General features: G+C 36.8%; 1 protein-coding gene across 13 annotated transcripts in view; it reads left to right on the top strand.

Moving 5' to 3' along the window:
* The window catches only part of ZMYM2 (zinc finger MYM-type containing 2), an 84,823-nt gene that overhangs the window by 17,942 nt on the left and 46,833 nt on the right, over positions 1–20,048 (top strand). For 5 of the 13 annotated variants that reach the window (XM_056492779.1, XM_056492852.1, XM_056492787.1 and 2 more), the window contains 5 exons: positions 864–984; positions 2,106–2,968; positions 7,344–7,629; positions 9,703–9,868; positions 10,657–10,869. In XM_056492779.1, the coding sequence (XP_056348754.1) occupies positions 2,116–2,968; positions 7,344–7,629; positions 9,703–9,868; positions 10,657–10,869 (1,518 nt within the window). In that variant the 5' untranslated portion in view covers positions 864–984; positions 2,106–2,115. The remainder of the gene's footprint in view (positions 1–863; positions 985–2,105; positions 2,969–7,343; positions 7,630–9,702; positions 9,869–10,656; positions 10,870–20,048) is intronic. The other 8 variants (XM_056492843.1, XM_056492878.1, XM_056492832.1 and 5 more) reach the window with 5 other exon arrangements.

Genomic DNA, 20,048 nt, shown 5'->3' on the forward strand with positions numbered 1-20,048 from the left:
TAATGGACAGCAGGGCTTAAATAGTGTAAATGTGTAGAAGAATATTTGAGCTTTATTCCTCTGGGCATCTTTACTGTCTGGGGATTTTAAGGGCTGTCCTCAAACAGTAGATTACTACACAAGTTGATGCTCTCTCTTTTAAAAGTGCTGCCAAGTTCTGGAAAACCTAATGACTGTTATAAAACCTAAAGAATAAATAGATGCTTGAACTTCGAACATTTTCAGTCTCTTGTGAGTGATCACATGTGTTAATACAGGCTATTGATGCATGGATCTGTGATAAGTATCACTGCAGTGCATATATGCAAGTTGAAAAATATTAGCAGTGTAAGGTTTATATTTCATTGTAGGCCTGATTGTATGTCCTGTAGTTTTCCTTTTATATTTTAATTTTAGCATATTATATTCTTCAGTAGGCAGTAAGGAGGTTGACCCAATAAAAAAAGGAAATGTAGTTGCTCGAATTTTTTTTCTCAATTGCTTAATTTACTTGAATTATTTATTTCCTTAATATTCCATTACAGATATGCTTCTGCATTCTAATGTTTGATTACTCAATTGCACTTCTGTGTGTCTGTCTCTTACCAAACATGGCATATTTTTCCCCTCTATAAAGCCTTCTGGGTATGTGATGTGACACAGTAGATCTCAAACAGTACTTTAGCTGCTTTATTCAGAGCAGGGATTATAGAATAGAATAGACTCACATTCTCTCTTACTGTAGGATCATAGTGCTGAAACTCAGGTTGAAACTTAAACTGTAAATTTAGAAGAAAGTTGGTTTAAGGAACATAGCTGGCAGAGGATGCTTGAGATGAGGAAATCATTTTGGGTAGCTAATGTTTGTTTTAATCCTGTTTCAGACCACAGTACTATTGTGAAAGGCAGCAAGTTGGTACAAGAGCAATTTCCCCACAGGAAAGAAAATAAAAGTGCTTGGAGCAGCTTATTAAGGTAAAGAGATTGCAGTGGATATCTGGATGGGTAAGTATAGATAAGCAGGATATTTCTACTTCTTGTATTTGCCTTCCTGTATAAAGATTTTATTAAAAAGCACAGAATAGGTACTTTTAACCTTCCACACAAACTCAGTGATGTCACACAGCAGCGTATACTCCAAAGATATATCCAAATTATGATTATGTCTGTATTTTTCTTGTAGTGTTATATCAAGATCAGTTTAACTTACTGATGTTTAGTAAGGCTGTTTTTTAGAGCCATCTTAGGTCTTTTACCTTTGATTATATCCAGGTTGACATTTACAATTTTTAATTCATGGTTGAATTGACAGTTATGAGGAACAGATTCCCCAAACTGAACAATTACTAAAAGCAAACTGATGTCCCCAGGCAAAGTAGCTGTTGGGAAATAGCCTGAATAAACACTGCTTGCTCTTAAAAGAAATAAGGCAAAGTCACTGAGAGTTGCAGGAGCATGAGCTAGTAAGTCAGGACTTCAAAGGAGCTGCCAGTCTGTAGTGGCTACAAATGAGAGGTTGCTGTCCACTTTCTGGTTCTCAAAAATGTATATATTCCTGTAATGTACAAGGGTTTCCTATATATCTGTTTTTTACTTTGTTCCAGTCATCTTGTGGCTATCAAAGGAGCTTTGGCAGTGTGGGGCTGGGGGAAATCCATTGAATTTCAAAGTCATTAATGTTCCTAATAGGGCTGAAATTTAATAGGAATTCAGTTTTTCTTTCTGTGTACCTAACTCTTAATCTTGCTTTGTAGTCTAGCAAAGCAGTGTTAGAAGATCATTGCTTGCATATGTGGGGTGGGAAAGGGTCTGAGAGATCAGGATCATGTAATAAATAGCACTGAAAATCCTGTTTCCTGTGTGTGTATGTATTGATAAGACATTGTGATGTGTAGTGATTCTATATTTTTTTGCTAGTATAGGATTAGAAAGTAAATGGATGTTAAGACATTCAAAGAAGAGCATAGAAAAACTTAATTTTCCTTCATGTTATCTCAGGACGACAATAAAGTAAAACCTGGAACTATTAATTCTGTAGTTATTTTTAAGAACTGTTACTGGAAAGTTGTGTCTAACTCTAAAGTTGGATGTGATTTTTTTCCTGCTTTATGTTTTTCTTCAAACAGCAGATCTGGAATGGACAGAAGTCCTCTGGGAGGATTAGACTTGTCTGAACATATTCCTAGTCTACTAGGGAATACCACCATGGCAGCAGGTCTTGCAAATGTAGGAAATACATTTGGAGGGCCACCAAGTTCTTTAGTTTCTAGACCTAATAAATTCCAAAACTCGCCTATAGAAGATGACGATGATGTAGTTTTTATCGAACCTATACAACCTCCTCAAAATTCTACATCGCTGATAGCAGACCAAAGGAACACTGCATTTACATCATCTAAAAATGAAGAACTTAAAGGAAATGATTGCAAAATGCTTCCTTCCCCCAAAGACTTAAATTCTCGAAAGGGGAGTATAAGTGAAACTATTATTATTGATGATGAAGAAGACATTGAAACAAATCAAGGACAAGAAAAGAATGCTTCCAGTTTTAATGAGCGAAGACTACCAGAGTGTAAAAATAGAACCAACGATATGGAATTCTCACCTTCCAGTTTTTCAAGAAGTAAGGTAAATTCAGGAATAGGTAATTGTGGTATAACCACAGAACCAGACTCTGAAATTCAGATTGCTAATGTTACTACATTAGAAATAGGTGCTATAAGCTCTGTCAGTGGCAGTCATTTAGAAAAACATGCTGACGGGCGTGACATGAACCTAATGATTACACATGTAACGTCACTGCAGAATGCCAGCTTGGGAGATGTATCTAACGGACTGCAGTCAGATAATTTTGATCTTAATTTGCAAACATACACCCCATCTTTGACTTCACAGACCAAGACTGGTGTAGGACCTTTCAATCCTGGTAGAATGAATGTGGCTGGAGATGTATTTCAAAATGGAGAATCTGTGACTCATCATAATCCTGGTAAGTTGCAATTTTGAATGTTTCCTTAAAGGGTGAAAATAAATCGTAAGATAAATTGTATATATAATATTTGATTGAAGTATTTTTGGCAGTGGCACTGATTAGTCTTTTAGCTTAGTATGTATGAATGATCTTAATTCCCTTCATGCCCATCACTACTTCATCTGTGACTAGAATAAAATATACTCAGTGGCATAATACATTAGAAAACATGCATTCACTGAAAGGATTAGTAAGTATGGGAACAGGCTGCCCAAGAAAGTGGTCTCCAAAGCTGGAGATATTTAAAAGAAGTGTAAATGTGACACTCAGACATGGATTAGTGGAAGTGCTGGGTTAATGGTTGGATATGATGATCTCAGACATCTTTTCCAACCTAAATGATTCTGTGATTATATAGTGGTTTGGAAGATTTCTTCTGTATCGCCCTGAGAAGGTACCTCTTCTCTACCTGAAGCAGTAGGTGCATAACAGAGAAACGTCAGTCCAACACATTAATTTAGACTCTGATGTCCCCATTAAGCATTGGAGTGCCCATAATAGAGTTTGGATTGGAAAGGACATTCAAAGATCACTTCATCTATTCACCCTGTTGTGGCATCTCTCACTGGATGAGGTTGCTCAAATCCTCATCCAACCTGACCTGGAATAGTCATGGATGGGGCATCCATAGCTTTTCTGGGTAACCTGTTCTTGTGTCTTGCTACCTTCATTGTAAAAGAATTAATGCCTCATGTCCAATGTAAGCCCACCCTCTTTCAGTTTAAATGTACTGCCTCTTGACCTATTAATACAGGTCTTGCTAACAAATCTCACTGCATCTTTTTCTGTAACCCCCCTTTATATGTTTAAAGACTACAGTATGGTCTCTCCAGCCTTCTCCAGACTGAACAACTCCCAACTCTGCTTTTCTTCAAAGGAGAGGTGCCCAAGCCTTCTGTCTCTTTTTGTGACCCTCTTTTGTGTGCTTTGACAGGCCCATTTCTGCATTGTACAGGGGACCTCAGAGCTAGATGCAGTATTCTAGGTGGGGTCTCAACAGGGCAGAGGGGCAGAATCACCACAGACCAGGATACAAGTGACTTTTTGGTCTGTAAGCACAGGTTTCTGGCTCATGTCTGATTTTCCATCTAACCAGTCCTTCTCCACAGGGCTGCCCTCAACCCATTCAGCCCTGAGTTTGTATTGATATTGAGGATTGCCCTGAGTGACTTTTCACTTGGCCTTGTTGGGCTCTTGAGTTTTCCATGGGCTCATTCATGCAGGCTGTCAAGGTCCCTCTGGATGGCATCCTATTCCCCCTGGCTTGTCAATTGCACCACTTAGCTTGGTGTTACCAGTAAACTTGCTGAGAGTCTGCTTAATCTCACTGTGTTGTTGAAAAAAAATACTAAACAATATCTGTCCCAGTACAGATCCTTGAGGAACACAGCTTGTTTCTGGTTTCCAGTTGGACATTGGGCCATTGAGCTGTAATTCTTGGTATGCAGTCATCCAGCCAGTTCCTTATCCATCAAATATATACGTCTCCAATTCAGCAGCAAGAACATTGTGGGGGACCATATCAAAGGTCTTGGAAGAGGTCCAGGTAGATGAAGTCCCTGTAAATGTGCTTTGGAGTGGAACTTAGGTTTTGTTTCTCTCAATGGAGAGAAATGTGCTTTAAAATTCTTCAGAGAAAGAGCCAACACCTGGTAAATTGAGGATGCATTTGACAATTGCCCTGATCTGAACCAGGTTATTAATGCAACTGTATGTAGCTCAGCATGTTTCAAGAGCTGCATACCTATGTTAAACTTCTGTACTGTTTTTTTTCCCCCACCTCTGCCTCAAGTTATACTGACACATGTTTTTTCAGCTTTTTAAAAAAGATTTAATTTTTGCAAGATGGCTCTGCGAATAAATTATATAAATGACAGGAAAGTATAATTTTATAGCACTTTAGAGCAGGAATGAGTAAGAAAGAAGGGGAGCAACCTGAAAAGCTGTAACAGTAAGGAGTAGTTGAACATAAAACTGTATAGTCTCACAAACTTGGCCATTACAGAATTCCAGGTAGGAACCTGAAGGATGAAGACATAAGGCATTGAGGTACAAAAACTCACCAGTAATGAACTAAGGAAATGTGATACTCCTCAGTTCAAGGACATGAAAACTGTTTTACAGATCCTTTGTAGAGAGCTTAAGGCAAAGGAGGGTAACATGGTTGAGAAGTGAGCTGTGAAGAAAAGGCATAATATAAAAATGGGTATCTATGAAGCAGGGATATGGAAAAAGTAAAAGAAAAAAAAAAAGTAAAGATTTTTAGATGTTCTTCTGGTATGGTTGCAGAAGGAGAAAATGCAACAAAGTATTGGAGATGCTATCCGAGGCCTTAAGAAAATAAGGAATAATTGAACTAACCTCAATGAGATATCATTACCTGCCTTAATTAGGTGTTAGTGGTGCTGAAAGTTTCAAATCCAAATGAGTAGCAAACTCAAGTTTTCATGAGTGGCAGTTGAGTGCTACTGGAATTACAGGCAGATGTAGCTCTGTTGCACATGCTGTGCATTCTTGATGAGAGAGGCAATGTGTTTTCACTTGAAATTTAAGAGAAAAGAGGAGGATCTTTAAATGTTTTGAGGTGTTAAGGTGCTACCAGGATATTAGTGTATTTGAACAAGTAGAAGTATAGAAAAGTTTGAAGAGGGCACTTAAGTTGGAATTTAATTCTAAGCACTCTGGTAGCCTGTCTTAGTTTATCAGTAAGGATTTTCATGCCTTCAAAGGTAAATGTCTTTAATGCTTTAAAGAAAAATGTGTTTTGTTTTGTGTCCTTTTCCCTTTACCTCTTCATTCCAGCTCTTCTGTTTACTCTCAAGCACTACAACAGGTAAATTTCTAGCTTGTCTTAAATGCCTGAGTAGGAGGACATCCTTAATTGCTAATATGTCCAACCAGAAAATTATCTTTTCCCTGCTGAGGAATGTATGTTGTCTCTTGCACTAACATGTGTTCTTGGAACTTTATCCCTAGATGTATTTTAAAACTATGCATCAGAATGTGTGGTTAATAAAATCCTTTGGGGAAAGAGAGGAATGCAGAAAATAGGAGGAAAGGGTTTTTTCTATTTAATAAGAATTATGGACCAAAATAATTAATTTCCCTTAAGAATAAAGTATGGGCAGTTGCCCATACCTGTAGGTAGATGTTTTTTTTATTTGAAGTCATAGAATTTAAAATCATCTTTCTTATATTTGGGTATTAGTTGTGTATTAGTTCTAATAACACTCCAGAAATATTCTGGATCGCTGCAGTAAGACATTCAAGACTAGGTAAGTCCCAAGTGCTGTCACAGTATTTGGTATAAGTGGCACACTATTGAAAATTTGTTCAAATGTTTAATGCAAAATTGACTCTATTCAGTTTTAAATCATGCTTAAGTAATGTATTACTAGTGATCGTCTTCAGAAGGCAAATATTTCTAAATTCTGATAATAATCACTTTAAATGAAAGCTTAAATTCCGAGAAAAGCCTTGAAATGACAATTCGTTGGGGGATTTCTTCCCTCCCCCAGAAGTATATCTTCTCTCCAGACCAAGATACAGAGCATGTAGTTTAACATATGATCTTCATAGATGTATTTCTTTCAGAAAAAATGTTTTGCTTACATTCTTGTATGTGACTTATCCACATACCAGTTTGTTACAGAAGATTGGGAAAAAATTACTTTGTTCGTGGTAGTTTATTTTCAAAAATGAGGATACAAAAATTGTGGAGTCTGAAACATGGGGGCATGGATCTGTGTTCTGCCAGAACTTAATAAAATATTATTTTCTAGATCCATTGATTACTGCTGAGGAAGGTGTGTCTCTCATGACTTTGCAAGTTTGCTGCTACAGTATAGTTCTCTGGCTGCAGGCTGGACTAGGAGCGAGTTCTAGGGTTTATCACTGTGGCTGAACACATTGTGCTTGTTAAAGCTTTAGAACAAAATAACTAATGGAAGTTTCAGATCTAAATTTGCAGAGATTGTTTCAGACATTGGTTTAGAAATTCTATATTGTCTGTTGGTCTCTTTTTTTTAAATTGCAGTTCTGTTTGTCTGAAGATAAGATTGCCAGCTTGCAAACTCAGTGCAAGTGCTGCAAAACCTGTCACTAGATGTGGGATGGAACCATCCTGAAATTTTTCATGATCTGAAGCTTTATAGAAATCGAGAGTGGTACCATGAAACAGGATTTTTTACATTAAACCTGAATTTAAAATATAATTCTTCTGTGGTCATTCCTACAGAATAATGATCTTATGATCATAGATCTGTGAATACTATTCTGTACATACATATGTGTCTCTTAATTTACTTTTATGTTTGGGTTTTTTGTCTTCAAGATTCTTGGATATCCCAGTCAGCTTCCTTTCCTAGGAATCAGAAGCAACCAGGTGTGGATTCCTTGTCACCTGTAGCATCACTTCCTAAGCAAATTTTTCAGCCTTCTGCCCAGCAACAGCCTTCTAAGCAGGTTAAAGTCACATGTGCGAACTGCAAAAAGCCTTTGCAAAAGGGACAGACTGCGTATCAGCGGAAAGGATCAGCTCACCTTTTCTGTTCCACCACCTGCCTCTCATCATTTTCACACAAACCTGCTCCAAAGAAACTTTGTGTCATGTGCAGAAAGTGAGTTTTTAATTTTGTTTTACTCTAACACCTAAATATGGTAATACTTAAGTTTCTTATGCATGCATGAGAGTTGCTCTATTAATGATATAAAATCTATGTAAGTGCTTTATGTAGTGTAGCTTTAGTCTTTGGAAATGTTGAATTTACTATGTGTATCCAAATATTACCAGCTTTTGAATTCTGTATGGGATATTGTTTTATTGAAATCCAGTACACTAAAAATAACAGATATATTTTTTTTTAAAAAAAGGACGAGGTGCCTAAGTTGTGACATACCTTGTGACAAGATATACTTAATATGTGAAGTCCTTTATGAAAAGGTGGACCTTGTGTTGTGTAGAAAGCACTCATTTTGATAGATGAAGATGTAAAATCAAGAGGCTTTAAAAGGATGAGAAAGTCATACTTGCAAGAAGCTGGAAGTAATTTGGGAGTTCTTCCACTCTTGGTCATGGGGGAAAGGAGAAGGCTTAGGTTTTCCCCATAGTGGGGCAACTGGCAATTTTGTATTTTTAAGATACTGAGGGAGTAACAAGAATAGCTAGAAGTGACTTGTTTTAAATTACTGATTAGGTTTGACTTAGTTTTTCATGATTTGCTAGACTTGAAATAGCCAAAGGTAAGTCTTCTGTAATTGTGTTTTTGTAGTGTTAAGTGTACAGACTGTGGCTGTACTATCTTTTTCTTTCAGTGTACTGTTTACTGAGCTTTTTGCACTTTTTCATATTCTCAGTCTGGTACGTGCTGTAGGGACACTGGTTAAAGGATGAATTTTTGCTGAACTAAAGAAGGCTTGCAATAAAGACTGCCTTTGTTAGTGTGTGCTCCAGAGAGCATGGTCTTTGCTCAATCCCAGATTTAAACTAGTGAAAAAAAACTTTTTTACATGATGGTCCACTGTGGTGGATTAATGGCAAGTATTCAGATGCAAGCTATTGATATTTTTTCCTTGACACTCAGTAAAAATACACTATTGAAAGAAATAATATCCTGCATATTCAGTTTATTTTCAAGGAAATGTGTCTAGGGAAACAAACATTTTCCTGGTTTTCCCTGTTTTTTCACTGTTTTCCCAGTGTTTTTTACCCATCTTAGTTTTAAAGCTTATAGGTGTGAGATTGTGGGGCATGTGTTTTCCATCTGGTGATACAGATGTGCCCAATCAATTTTTTTATATATTCTGCCCAATAGTTGTTCCTATATGTCAGTAATAGGTTTTAGATTTTTGTGGGTTTTTTTTTTTTTAGAAGGCAAAAGGGGAGGCTTTTATTTCTCCTTCTGATATATAGTGTGTATTAGTTTGGGACAGTGTAAGTCTGTTTGGTTAGAACAAGGTTTGTTTGATTTCAAATTACTTTTATTGATGAGTGCTTTTCAGGTTTAAAGTGTTAAATTGGCACAATTCCATGGGCAACTGCATGTAGTGCTCAGATGCTTTGGAACTCTTTATAGGAATGATGGAATTAACTTTTGTAAATGTTGAATGATAAAACTTCTAGGCACTTTTGTGATGGAGTTCTAAGCTTTTTGGTTGTTTATAATATATGTTTGAGAAATACAAGAAAACAACTTTCTTCCTTCCTGTCAACCTGTTCTGAGATTAATAGTGGAAATGGTGGAGGTACCTACAAATAAAGACCATTTCTTGCTTTTTATTATAAACCTGAATTTTTCGTATGAAACTTACATATAGCTTTTGTGTAAAAGGAAAAGCCACTGTAAAATGGCCATTTCAGATTTGCTGTGCTAGTTTTTTGTATAAAATTGAGTTTGCCATAACTACATCTAATGGTGCATTAATACTGCTTAGTTCTAGAATAATTTAATGGGAAAAAGGAACTGAAAGTTAAATAAAAATATAGGGGTTTACACAGTAAGGACTTAGAGTAGTTGTAAAAGTATTATCAGACTTAGTATTAATCCTGTGACTAACAACTGTACACTAAAACTGTTTTGAAATATAAGCCTTGAAAGGAAGAATGAATCTTACAACATGTGTTCTTGTTTATATACATATTTATTCATAAGCACAACATTTTTAAATTTTTTTTTTTTTTTTTTGTATTTCAGAGATATAACAACAATGAAAGGTACCATTGTTGCTCAAGTAGATTCAAGTGAGTCTTTCCAGGAGTTTTGCAGTACATCGTGTTTATCCTTCTATGAAGATAAACAGAATCCCTCAAAAGGAGCCTTGAATAAATCAAGATGCACAATCTGTGGTAAACTAACTGAGGTCTGGTTGACTGTTTTTTGTCTTTCTCAATAATGACATATTAATAGCTTATATATTGAAATAAGAGAAATGAAAAAAATGTAATATCTTCAGTATTTTGAGAGATTAAAATATGCAGGCTTAATAATTCACAAAGAGCAGGTAAAGGAAGAAAACATTCCAAGAGGTTGTTACTTGTTTAAGAACTTGAAGAACCTTTTGCTAATACTGTGTTCTATTAGGCATAGAATCTTGTAATTATGACCCAGATTTCTCACATAAAAGAAATACTGATAAAAATGTCTTAATCCACTACATTACCTATTTTTTTTAACTGTCTATTTTGAAAGATAATGCAAGTGGTTTTAGAGATCTGTAGAATATGTATAATTTTAAATTCTCATGAATGTATGTATTTTTTCTTGATCCCTTCTTGATTACTGAGCCCAGCATAGTTCAGGCTACTGCTTCACGCAGCATATTGTGTGGCCAATCTTCATATGACAGATTCTTCACCTGGAAATTGACCATATCATAAAATTTCATAAATTGGCATTCTGCTCTCATATGCAATTACCACATCCTTCCCTCTGGTCTTTCCTTCTAGGCTAAAGGGTAGCTGAGTCTAAGAGTGTTTTCCTAGAACTTTAGAGACTACAGAAACATTCTGTTTGAATATTTTTGTGGTCATTTCAGACTTTTAAATAGTGATATAGTTATTTGAATGTAAGGCTTTTGACTGGTCTGCTAGTTTCAGGCAACTCTGTGCTTGTCTAGTGATATAATACTTTTTCATTTTTATTTTTTAGATTCGTCACGAAGTTAGCTTTAAAAATATGACTCATAAGCTGTGCAGTGACCATTGCTTCAATAGGTACAGGATGGCAAATGGTTTAATAATGAATTGCTGTGAGCATTGTGGCGAGTATTTGCCCAGTAAAGGAGCTGGAAACAATGTCCTTACTATTGATGGTCAGCAGAAAAGATTCTGCTGTCAGAACTGCGTTGGTGAATACAAGCAGGTAATGACTTCTTTACCTATAAATTAAAATTAAATAAACATTAATAGTTCCTTAGCTTATCCCATTACTAATAGTAGGGGGGTTTACCTCTAAGAAGACATGAGTAACAGAGACTTCTAAAAATGATATTAATTCCTGTGAGAAAAAAAACTATATGCAGCGGACCTTTTGCTACTATCTCTTTTTGATGTTGCTGTAATAGCAATACCTATTTGTTAGTAATGAAAGTGTAATTGGAATTAAATTTTGCTGATATTTTTTATTTTTGCTCTTGATTGTTTCTGAAGTGTATTAATAGCAAGCACATTACAGAGGCTTTGCTCCTCCTTTAAGTTATGGAGTTTTATATAAAAGCTCACTTGTATGCAGTTGAAACATTAAAAAACATGCAGAACATAGAGATTCAACTTTGCTGTGAGAAGGCTCTAACTGGTTACAGTTTTGGCTGTGTGCTTTTACTATGTCTCATCTCCATTGTATAGCACAGGATTCAAAAAAATCATTACTTTCATCCTTCCATGTGTTAAATTTTATCCTTTCATTTTATTTACTTGATTTATTCTTCATTTATTTTTAAGACTGTTAAGATAGTAGTAATTGTGTTTTAAAAATAGTGATACTGGTGTCTTTTACATTTTGCAGAGCCAGCTTAGCTCTGAACTATTGCTAATGCTGGCTGGAAGGTTTAAACGTTAAGCACAGTATTCATAGTATAATAGGATACCCCTGAAATACTAAATATTTCAGGGGAGGATATAGAATTATGGGGATTTTGGGGATTTGTTATTTGGGTTCTTTTGCTTGGTATGTTCTACGCTGAGTTTATGGGGTAATGTTCTGATAGTGCTGTTTTACTAGCAAATTTATGTTTCTGGTTTTGAAATGCACACTTGAATATGTGAGTGGCCCCAGTGCTACACATTGCTTGGGGCTCATTTTCATCTCTTCCCATTTTTAAGAAACAGTGGTCCAAGAGAAGAGGCATTGCAATGCTGTGTTGTAAAGTTCTTTAATGTTGCATCATGCGTGCTTGTATTTTCTCCCTGGACACTGAGCTCTGATTCTCTTGGGGATGGCTGTTCCTATTTATGTGCTGTGTGTGAACAGCCTAACTGGATACGTAACATAAGCGTTATTTTTTTGCCACAGCTGTACCAAAAGGGACAGGATAGGTTTTCAAGCTGCTAAAAACATAGGCATGCCCAGAAGCCATGGAAAGACTTGAAGAAACATTGAATGCATTGAAGAAACAAAAGTACAAGAAATTAACCTTGAACATGAGACATTCCCACAAAACCAGTATAACTTACACTGCACATCGAATTGTGAAACAAGCATGTAATTTTGAGGTTGAATGACAACTTTGTACTTTAATGACAGAATATATTGTATTTGTTCACTTATTGTTGTATTTTGTGTTTAGGTATGTATTTGAGAATGACAAGAATATGAGTAGCAAGTTGTATGTTCTGGTTTAATTTAGAGAGGAGGAGCAGTTTGCAGTACCAGGAATCTTAATAAGTAGTTTCAGGTTGGTGCATTATTGTGAGAACCTTTAAAATCGGGGAACATTGTTTTGGTTCATTCACTTCTGGCAGCAGATTTTATGCAAGCAAGTTCTTAATTCTTTTATCAAAATATATGGTACTGTGCAACTCTAATAGGCTGTGAGAAGCTTAACTTGTGTGCATCTGTTTTGGAATGATAATTAGGTGTAATTTTTAACTGGTAGGTTTCAAATGTTCACAGTGTGAGGAGTTTGGGGTATTAGTAAGGGAAGCTCTTAAGGGAAAAATCCTGTGTGACCAGCCAAGTAGCTTTCACAGTTACAGAGTAACTAGACCAGTGGATAAGGGAAAGAGTATAGATGTTTATCTGGAATTTTGTTAAGCCTTTGACATTGTCCTGCACAATGTTCTTCTCTGCAAATTGGAAAGTGATGGATTCAACAGGTGGACTGTTAGGTGGATTAGGAATTGGTTGGTTGGTTGCATCCAGTTGGTAGTGGATCAGAGTCCTTATAAACCAGAGTATCAGGTTCAGAGTCCTGATAAACAGTGGTGATAAGTGGTGCCCCTCAGGGGTCCATGTTTGGACTGGTGTTATTTGATGTCTTCATTAAGGAACAGACAAAGGCACCAAGTGCATCCACAGTGTGTTTGCCTATGACACCAAGCTGAGGGTGCAGTAACACACCTTGATGATGGGATGCCATGCAGAGGGACTGGACAAGCTTGAAGTGAGTTCATGGTGATCTCAGCTATGTCAAAGTCTTAACTTAAAGAAGTCCAGATGAAGGACAAAGACCAAGTGCAGGATGGTGCACCTGGGTTGGGGTATCCCCCAGTATGGCTGGGGGATACAGGCTGGGGGGTGAACAGATGGAGAGCAGCCCTGCTGACAAGGGCTTGGTGGTGCTGCTGTGTGAGAGGCTGAACATGTGCACTCAGCCCAGAAAGCCAAACATGTCCTGGGCTGCATCCAGTGGTGACAGCAGGGTCAGGGAGGGGATTCTGCCCCTCTTCTCTCCTCTGTGAGACCCCACCGGCAGTGCTGCATCAGCTCTGGGGGCCCAGCACAGGGACCTATAGGAGTGAGTCCAGAGGAGGGACATTGAGATGATCAGAGGGAGGGAGAACCTCTCCTTTGAGGAAGAACTGAGGGAGCTGGAGTTGTTCATTCTGGAAAAGTGAAGGCTTTGGGGTGACATAATTGTGAGCTTCCAGTAACTGAAGGGAACTTACAGGAATGATGGGACAAGACTATTTACAAGAGCACGTAGTGATGGGACAGGGGGAAATGGGTTTAGATTTAGAGAGTAGGTTTAGATTAGATATTAGGAAAAAAAAATCTTCACTGTAAAGGGTAGTGAGGCACTGCAACAGGTTGCCCAGGGAAGTTGTGGATGCCTTACCCTTGGAAGTGTTCTAGGCCAGATTGAATGGGGCCCTGAGCAGCTTGGTCTAGTGGACTGCGGCAGAAGGGATTGGAACTAGGTGATCTTCCAACCCAGACCATTCTGGGATTCTGTGAATACATGGAAGTCAAACTATGGAAGTGGAAGTTCTTCTAGTGTATGCTATAGGTGCTAAAGTTGCTCAGGACACAAATACTTGAGAATATTTAGTTGATATAATATTTAGGTTTGAAGTTTCTTTAGATTTTTTTTGAGGTGATTATGCTCAAGGAGTTCTGGTTTTTTAGAAAAGAAGTTTAGACTGGAAAATGTCACTGACAACCCACTGGGCCACAATTGGTAAATTATGGGTTGTTTTGTTCAGTTGTTACGGTGTTTCCTTGGAAATTACTAGATTTTGCTTTAAAGGAGTGCTGCTGAAAGAGAGGTTTTGGGAGAGCCATTATTGCATTCTGAAATAAACTTAATGAAAGAAGTAATGCAGAAAAAAATTGTCATTTGATTCCAGCATTGTGTTTTACAACTAATTATTGTGTGTCGCATAAGAATTTTAGCAAATGCTTTTTTACAAACAGTTGTAAAATAAATAGGTCTTATTGGTATGAGCTGTGTATTAAGCAGTTTATATTGTAAATGTCATACACCTATCAATATTGCTATACATTTGTAGTTGTAATAAATGAAAACTCCTTATTACTTGTACCTATCTATATACTAAATCATAATTTCAAAAAATAAATATTACACTGATTTGAATGCATAATTTTTCAATAACTCATAATGGATTTTTTCTTCTTTTCTTGCAACAAAAACATTAAACTTGTGGGTAATGAAAATTACAGTGACTCTCAGAATGACAAGTAATTGGATTACTGCAAGTAATCCATCTGCTGCAAAGTGCCTTTCCTCTCCTTTAGGGTGTTCCTGGGAGTAAGAAACAGTGTTATTCCTGCCATGGAGAGTAGGTTTTTTTCTCTAATGTCTTGAGTCACCTTTCAAAGTCATGGATGCACTTAGCTTCCTATGTACCAGTTTCAGAACCTACTTTAAAAAGTAGACATACATAATTTTTAATATTGGATTATGAGACTTAGCGTTCTCAGAGGTCATTGTCATTCTTTCTTTCCTAAGGCTTTAGGTGATTGCAGGGTTTTTGTGTCTTTTAGTATTAAAAAGTTAATAAATTAAAATTAATAATTTCTTAAATAATTAAAAATAATAACTAGGCATAACATAACTAATACTCACTGAGCAAGTTAGTTTCTCTATGACATAATAGCCATTTGTGAAAACAGCTAAGTGCAAGTCAAGCTTTTTAAAAAAAGACAAAACTGATAAAATCACTTCTCAAAAAACTAAATAAATTTAGATAAAAAGTGAAAACAAAACTCGTTGGAAGTGTTTAATTTTTTTAAAACCTGAAGATGATGATTACTGCTTGATTATACACTCTGTTGCACTGAGGTTCAAACTCTTCACATGTAGAGGGTCAAGAGGAACTTAAAGAATGACTCTAAAAATGGAAAAAAAAACCCAAAACCAAATAAAACCACACTAGAAGAGAAGGAAATTATATTTGAATGGATTAAAATTGTTATTATACAAATACTGAAATACCTTAATGTCTTCAGGATGTATTTTGTATAATTAAAATGAAAATGCAGGCATTGAAAGATTTATTTTAGTGATTCCTTAAAAATTATCTGTGAAGTAAATTGGAAGTGACCTCAAATATGCCTGCATAAAGATGATAACCACATGCAGCACATACCTAGGTTGTTTCAGTATTTTTGTTTCTGCTGCTATTGCATGTTTTCTGTGTCCACAAAATTAGTTAACTTCCGTTTCAAAGTAGCTCCCATGTTTGTGTCCTGGCCTTTTTTGTTTTAAGAAACAGGTGAAAAATCCAGTGATTTTGTGACTTAGCTTGTGCAACCAACCTTTTAATTTTGAGCTTTTCCAACTAAGCTAAAGCAGCGTGTGTCTGCTTTAAAAATATTTTACTTCCTTGCCGATCAGTCCACAGTGCTCTTGATTCTACCAAGAAAGCCTTTCGTGCCTTGCTAGTTAAAAATGTTCCTTTAGGTTTTTTTACTCTGCTTCTGTAACTAAAATTCTTCTTAGAATGTGACCTGGGGTTTGCTTGTTTTGGGGGCTTCTTAAAGTGATGGTCTTCTTCTACTGCCAGAAAGGAAAGGAGTGAGGGGGGGAAGGAGTGGGAAAGGAGCTCTAGCTATTTCTTCATAGGCTTTTTGATAGCTCTGGACTGAAGTGATACTGAATGAATGCAAGCCAAGCAAGAGTTTTTCTAGTTGGAGAGGATGCTTGCAGTGTCTTTTTGTCTACTGAACAAATTTTCAATACTGAATAAAAGTGCATTTGGTTACTTCTTGATTAGATGAAGACTTACTAGTGAACATGCTTCAAGATTAACATGGCTGTTCCATGCCCCTAACCTATTTATTTACAAGCAGTAGGAAAAAAAAGCCACCTTAGGCAGTTGTACTTCCTTGTTCAGTTTCTGCTCCTTGCCAAAGAACTGCTTTTATGAAACTCTTAAAAAACTTATTTGTCTATTTTATCTCTGTGCAGGGGTTTAAGAGCCAATGCTGTGTACAATAATTGCATATCAGTTCTGCAGCTGACAATTATTTGCTTACATAGAGTTGGTAATTCTCCTCATAAAGTGTATTGTCATCTACTGTTTTAAATGTCACCAAAAGCTGTGATGGAATGTCCTATCACTTAGCACTTCAGTAGAAGCATCTAGGGTTTTTGACTTGTTTTTTTTCTTGTCCTATGCAGTGTCTGGGGCTTTTTCCATGCTTCTTTGCTATTAAAGACAGAGTGTCCTTCCTGTCTTCCTTTTTATATTAATAGTACAATGAACTGCAAAATCTGCCACTTCCTGCTGTTGTTACTGTTTTATAAACTCTCATTTCCAAGTGTCTGTTTCAAGAGTAAGTACTCTTGACAAAGTCAGTAATTAAATTAAAATGTTAGAAATACTGACCTTTTTTGTTTTAAAATTCTGGTCACTTTTAAAGAGTTGTTCTGTGGCTTCAGCCAGATCACGCTGGTTCCATAGTGGAGTTTCTTTCTCATAGAGTAAACCACTTCTGTTAAGTTCAGGTAATACTCAGTTAGGTTTGACGTAATCTCTGATAATACTGTTTTCTCATACTATGCACACTTCTACAAATTGAGATAGCTAGAAGCTTTTTATACCATCTAACATGGTTAAAAGACAAATCTTTTTAAAACAAGGAATAATGATTTCCTCTTATTGCTTAGAGATATGGGGAGGTTTTTTCAGACCTGTTGGTGTTTATGACCCCATGTTTCTTGCAGACTGAGTCTTAGAAACTATCCTGTTTTACCTTTTCTTTTACTGTTTATTTACTCCTGCTTTCTGGAGCAATTTATTTTGCCATTTCTTCTTTAAATGTCTGTCTTCCAACTGTAGAATTTGCCACTCTTCAATAAAAACTACATTACCAGATTCCTTAGACATCTGAATATGCTTCATCATAACTATTCAGAATACTATTGTGTAGATATTTTAGTTGATAAAGTTAGATGGGTCCATCAGAAATGTTAAAATGGCTTTGTAGTTCTGAAGAAAACTACAGAGGGCAGTCAAATGCGTGAGGTGTGATTTGTGTGAGAGCACAGGAGTTTCTTGGAAAGAGGAAGCAAGGAGGTGGCATGACTAGGTATCATAGTTATGATGGAAATAACCACATCCATTCACTGGTGTACCTGGAATATTTACATGGGTGGGGTTGAGGGGAAGACAGAAAAGGCAGAACAGAAACAGCTGAAACATTCAGTTAATGTAGAAGTAATTCCATTTTGAGGCAGGTGTTTTCAGCTCTGCTTATCTTAGAGACAGGAAGACAAGTGTCTTGAGCGTGGGAGCAAAACCAGCAAAAAGACAGAGCACTGGCAGTTGGAGATGCCAGGGAAAAGTACTGCACAAGTTATTGACCTGCTGTTTGCAGAGTTCAGCTGATGGAATGTAAACGTAAATCACTTGGCGTTCAAGGCCCACAAAAGCAATTGCTTCATCTTTTGCTCTTAGGACGTGGGCAGATACTTTTGAGTAAGAGTTCACAGTTGTTACTCTTGGGGGAGAGATGATTTGGATGCAGTATTTTAAGAGGAAATTGACAGTTTTTTCTTTCTTTGCTGCTAGAGATTCTGCTGATAAGTTGTTCTTTTCTTAGACATGCGTGTTGCTTCTGGATCCATCAGAACATCCTGTCAAATTAACTGAAGTAATTTAGCTGCTGTTTTTTCTTGGTTATCTTTCTGAGGGATCTTCATTACTATGGAATTACATGTAGCAAATCTGTCTGCGTTTGTACTTAGAGAAAATGTTGTCTTCTTTCTCATTTTTTGTTTAAACACGGGCGTACTATTTTTCTGTCCTGGAATTTCCTGGTGTTTTTCTTAATTCTAATCCAAAATTTTTATTCTGTAAAATTACCAGGGAGGTTTGCCTGGATTGAGAAGTATTTAACAATCGGTTTTGCCATGGAGTTTTAACTAGAAAGCATTTCCTTTAAGTGGAAGCAAAAATTTGGGGCTGCTACATAGCATTGTAGCAGTCAACTACTGTTGGATACTTTCTGTTGACTGGCCCTTGCAAGGGAGGAGTTGTAGCCAGAACTCTCTTACACAGCTGGCATGTCCTTCATCATGCTTTCTTAGCTTTGTCAAGGCAGATGAAGCAGATGATACTGCTTTTTTTTCCAGTCAAGAATAGAATTGTCTAGTACAGATGCCTAGATGCCAGGTAGTAATAGCTTATTTAAGTACTGTTGTAGCCAGTAGGTTGAAGAAGAGGGAGGCTTTCATTAGTTTCAGTTGCTAACAGAAACGAGGCTTCTAATATGCCATGAAGTTACGGTATTGCTCTGAGATTTATTTTGGAGCTTGATCTTAATTCTTTGTAGAGTACAAGCAACAAGGGCTCTAGACTTCAGCTTACATTATCCTTTCAGTAAGATTTAAAGGAAGGTCAAGATTCCTTCTAAAATCATAATTGCTTTTAGTGGCAAGAAAAAAAAAAAATTCCTCAAAAACCCTCTAAGTGAATTTTATTTCCAGGAATTGGTATTTTTATTGAAACAATTCCTTCAGTTCTGGAACACGTCACATTCATGTGCTTTGTCTTGCATTTTCATAGCTGTTTTTGTAGTTGCCTGTTTGAGTTGAGCACTGTCCTAGTGAACAGAAGGAATATTTGAAAAATATCTAAAACTAGTGACTTGCTAGAGTTATCATATCACCTTATTCAATGTCTGTTACCTGTCATGACATACCTATAATGAAATAGATGTTCTAGAATTAGAATTAATTCTAAGGATATACAAACAAGTAATGAAAGAATGAGTGAGTTTAGAATCAAATATAATGAGATGAATATTCAGGCTTCTTCATCTACTATAGAATATGCTTTGGAAGAGGTCAAATGTGTAATAGGATCTTGCAAAATTAGGTCATCTCAATGCAGAGTCTAGGCAGAGTAGTGAAGGAGAGGTGTAGTCAGGCTACTGTACATCAAGCTTCACCTCAGAAGGCACTGGCCCTTTATTCTCTTGAAATTTTCCTTCTGGATTAGTGTAGTTTATTTGTACTTAGTAATTGATACAGCTTCTTTACTAATTGCATGGTGATTTAACTTCAGTTTTACTTGACATTACAGTTCTCAAATGTGCATGTTTTCATAGGATGTTGTAGATGTGGAATTGCACATGGGAGGAAAATACTTGATACTTTCTCTTGCAGATAGGTTTTCTATTAATTTCATCTTTGAAGGAAAGTTGAAGCTGAAGCTAGTTGGATTGTGCAGGTTTTGTCAAGAGGCATTTTTCTCTACTGTTGAAATACAGTGGGGAGTACAAGATGAAGCTAGTACTTGATCTGAAATGGAAGATAATTGTCAAGAAAGCAACTTTGGAGAAAAAGATTTGGGGATTCCAGTGGAGAAGGTGAACTGGGGTTGGGAGTGTGCCCTTGCATCAAAGATGGCCAGCTGGGTCCTGAGTTGTCTCATAAAATGCCTGACCTCTAGAGGTCATCTTGTCCACCCCCAGCTCAAACAGGGTCACCTGGAGCAGGTCCTCCAGGACTGCATCCATTTGAGTTTTTGAGTATCTCCGTGGATGGGGACTCCCCAGCTTGTGTGCTATTGCTATATCAGCAAGAGTTCAGCTAGGAGGACAGAGGAGGTGATTTTTGTGCCCCATGTCCA

The sequence above is a fragment of the Oenanthe melanoleuca genome, chromosome 1 (genome assembly GCF_029582105.1).
Source record: "Oenanthe melanoleuca isolate GR-GAL-2019-014 chromosome 1, OMel1.0, whole genome shotgun sequence".
In the NCBI taxonomy this organism is placed as follows: Eukaryota; Metazoa; Chordata; class Aves; order Passeriformes; family Muscicapidae; genus Oenanthe; species Oenanthe melanoleuca.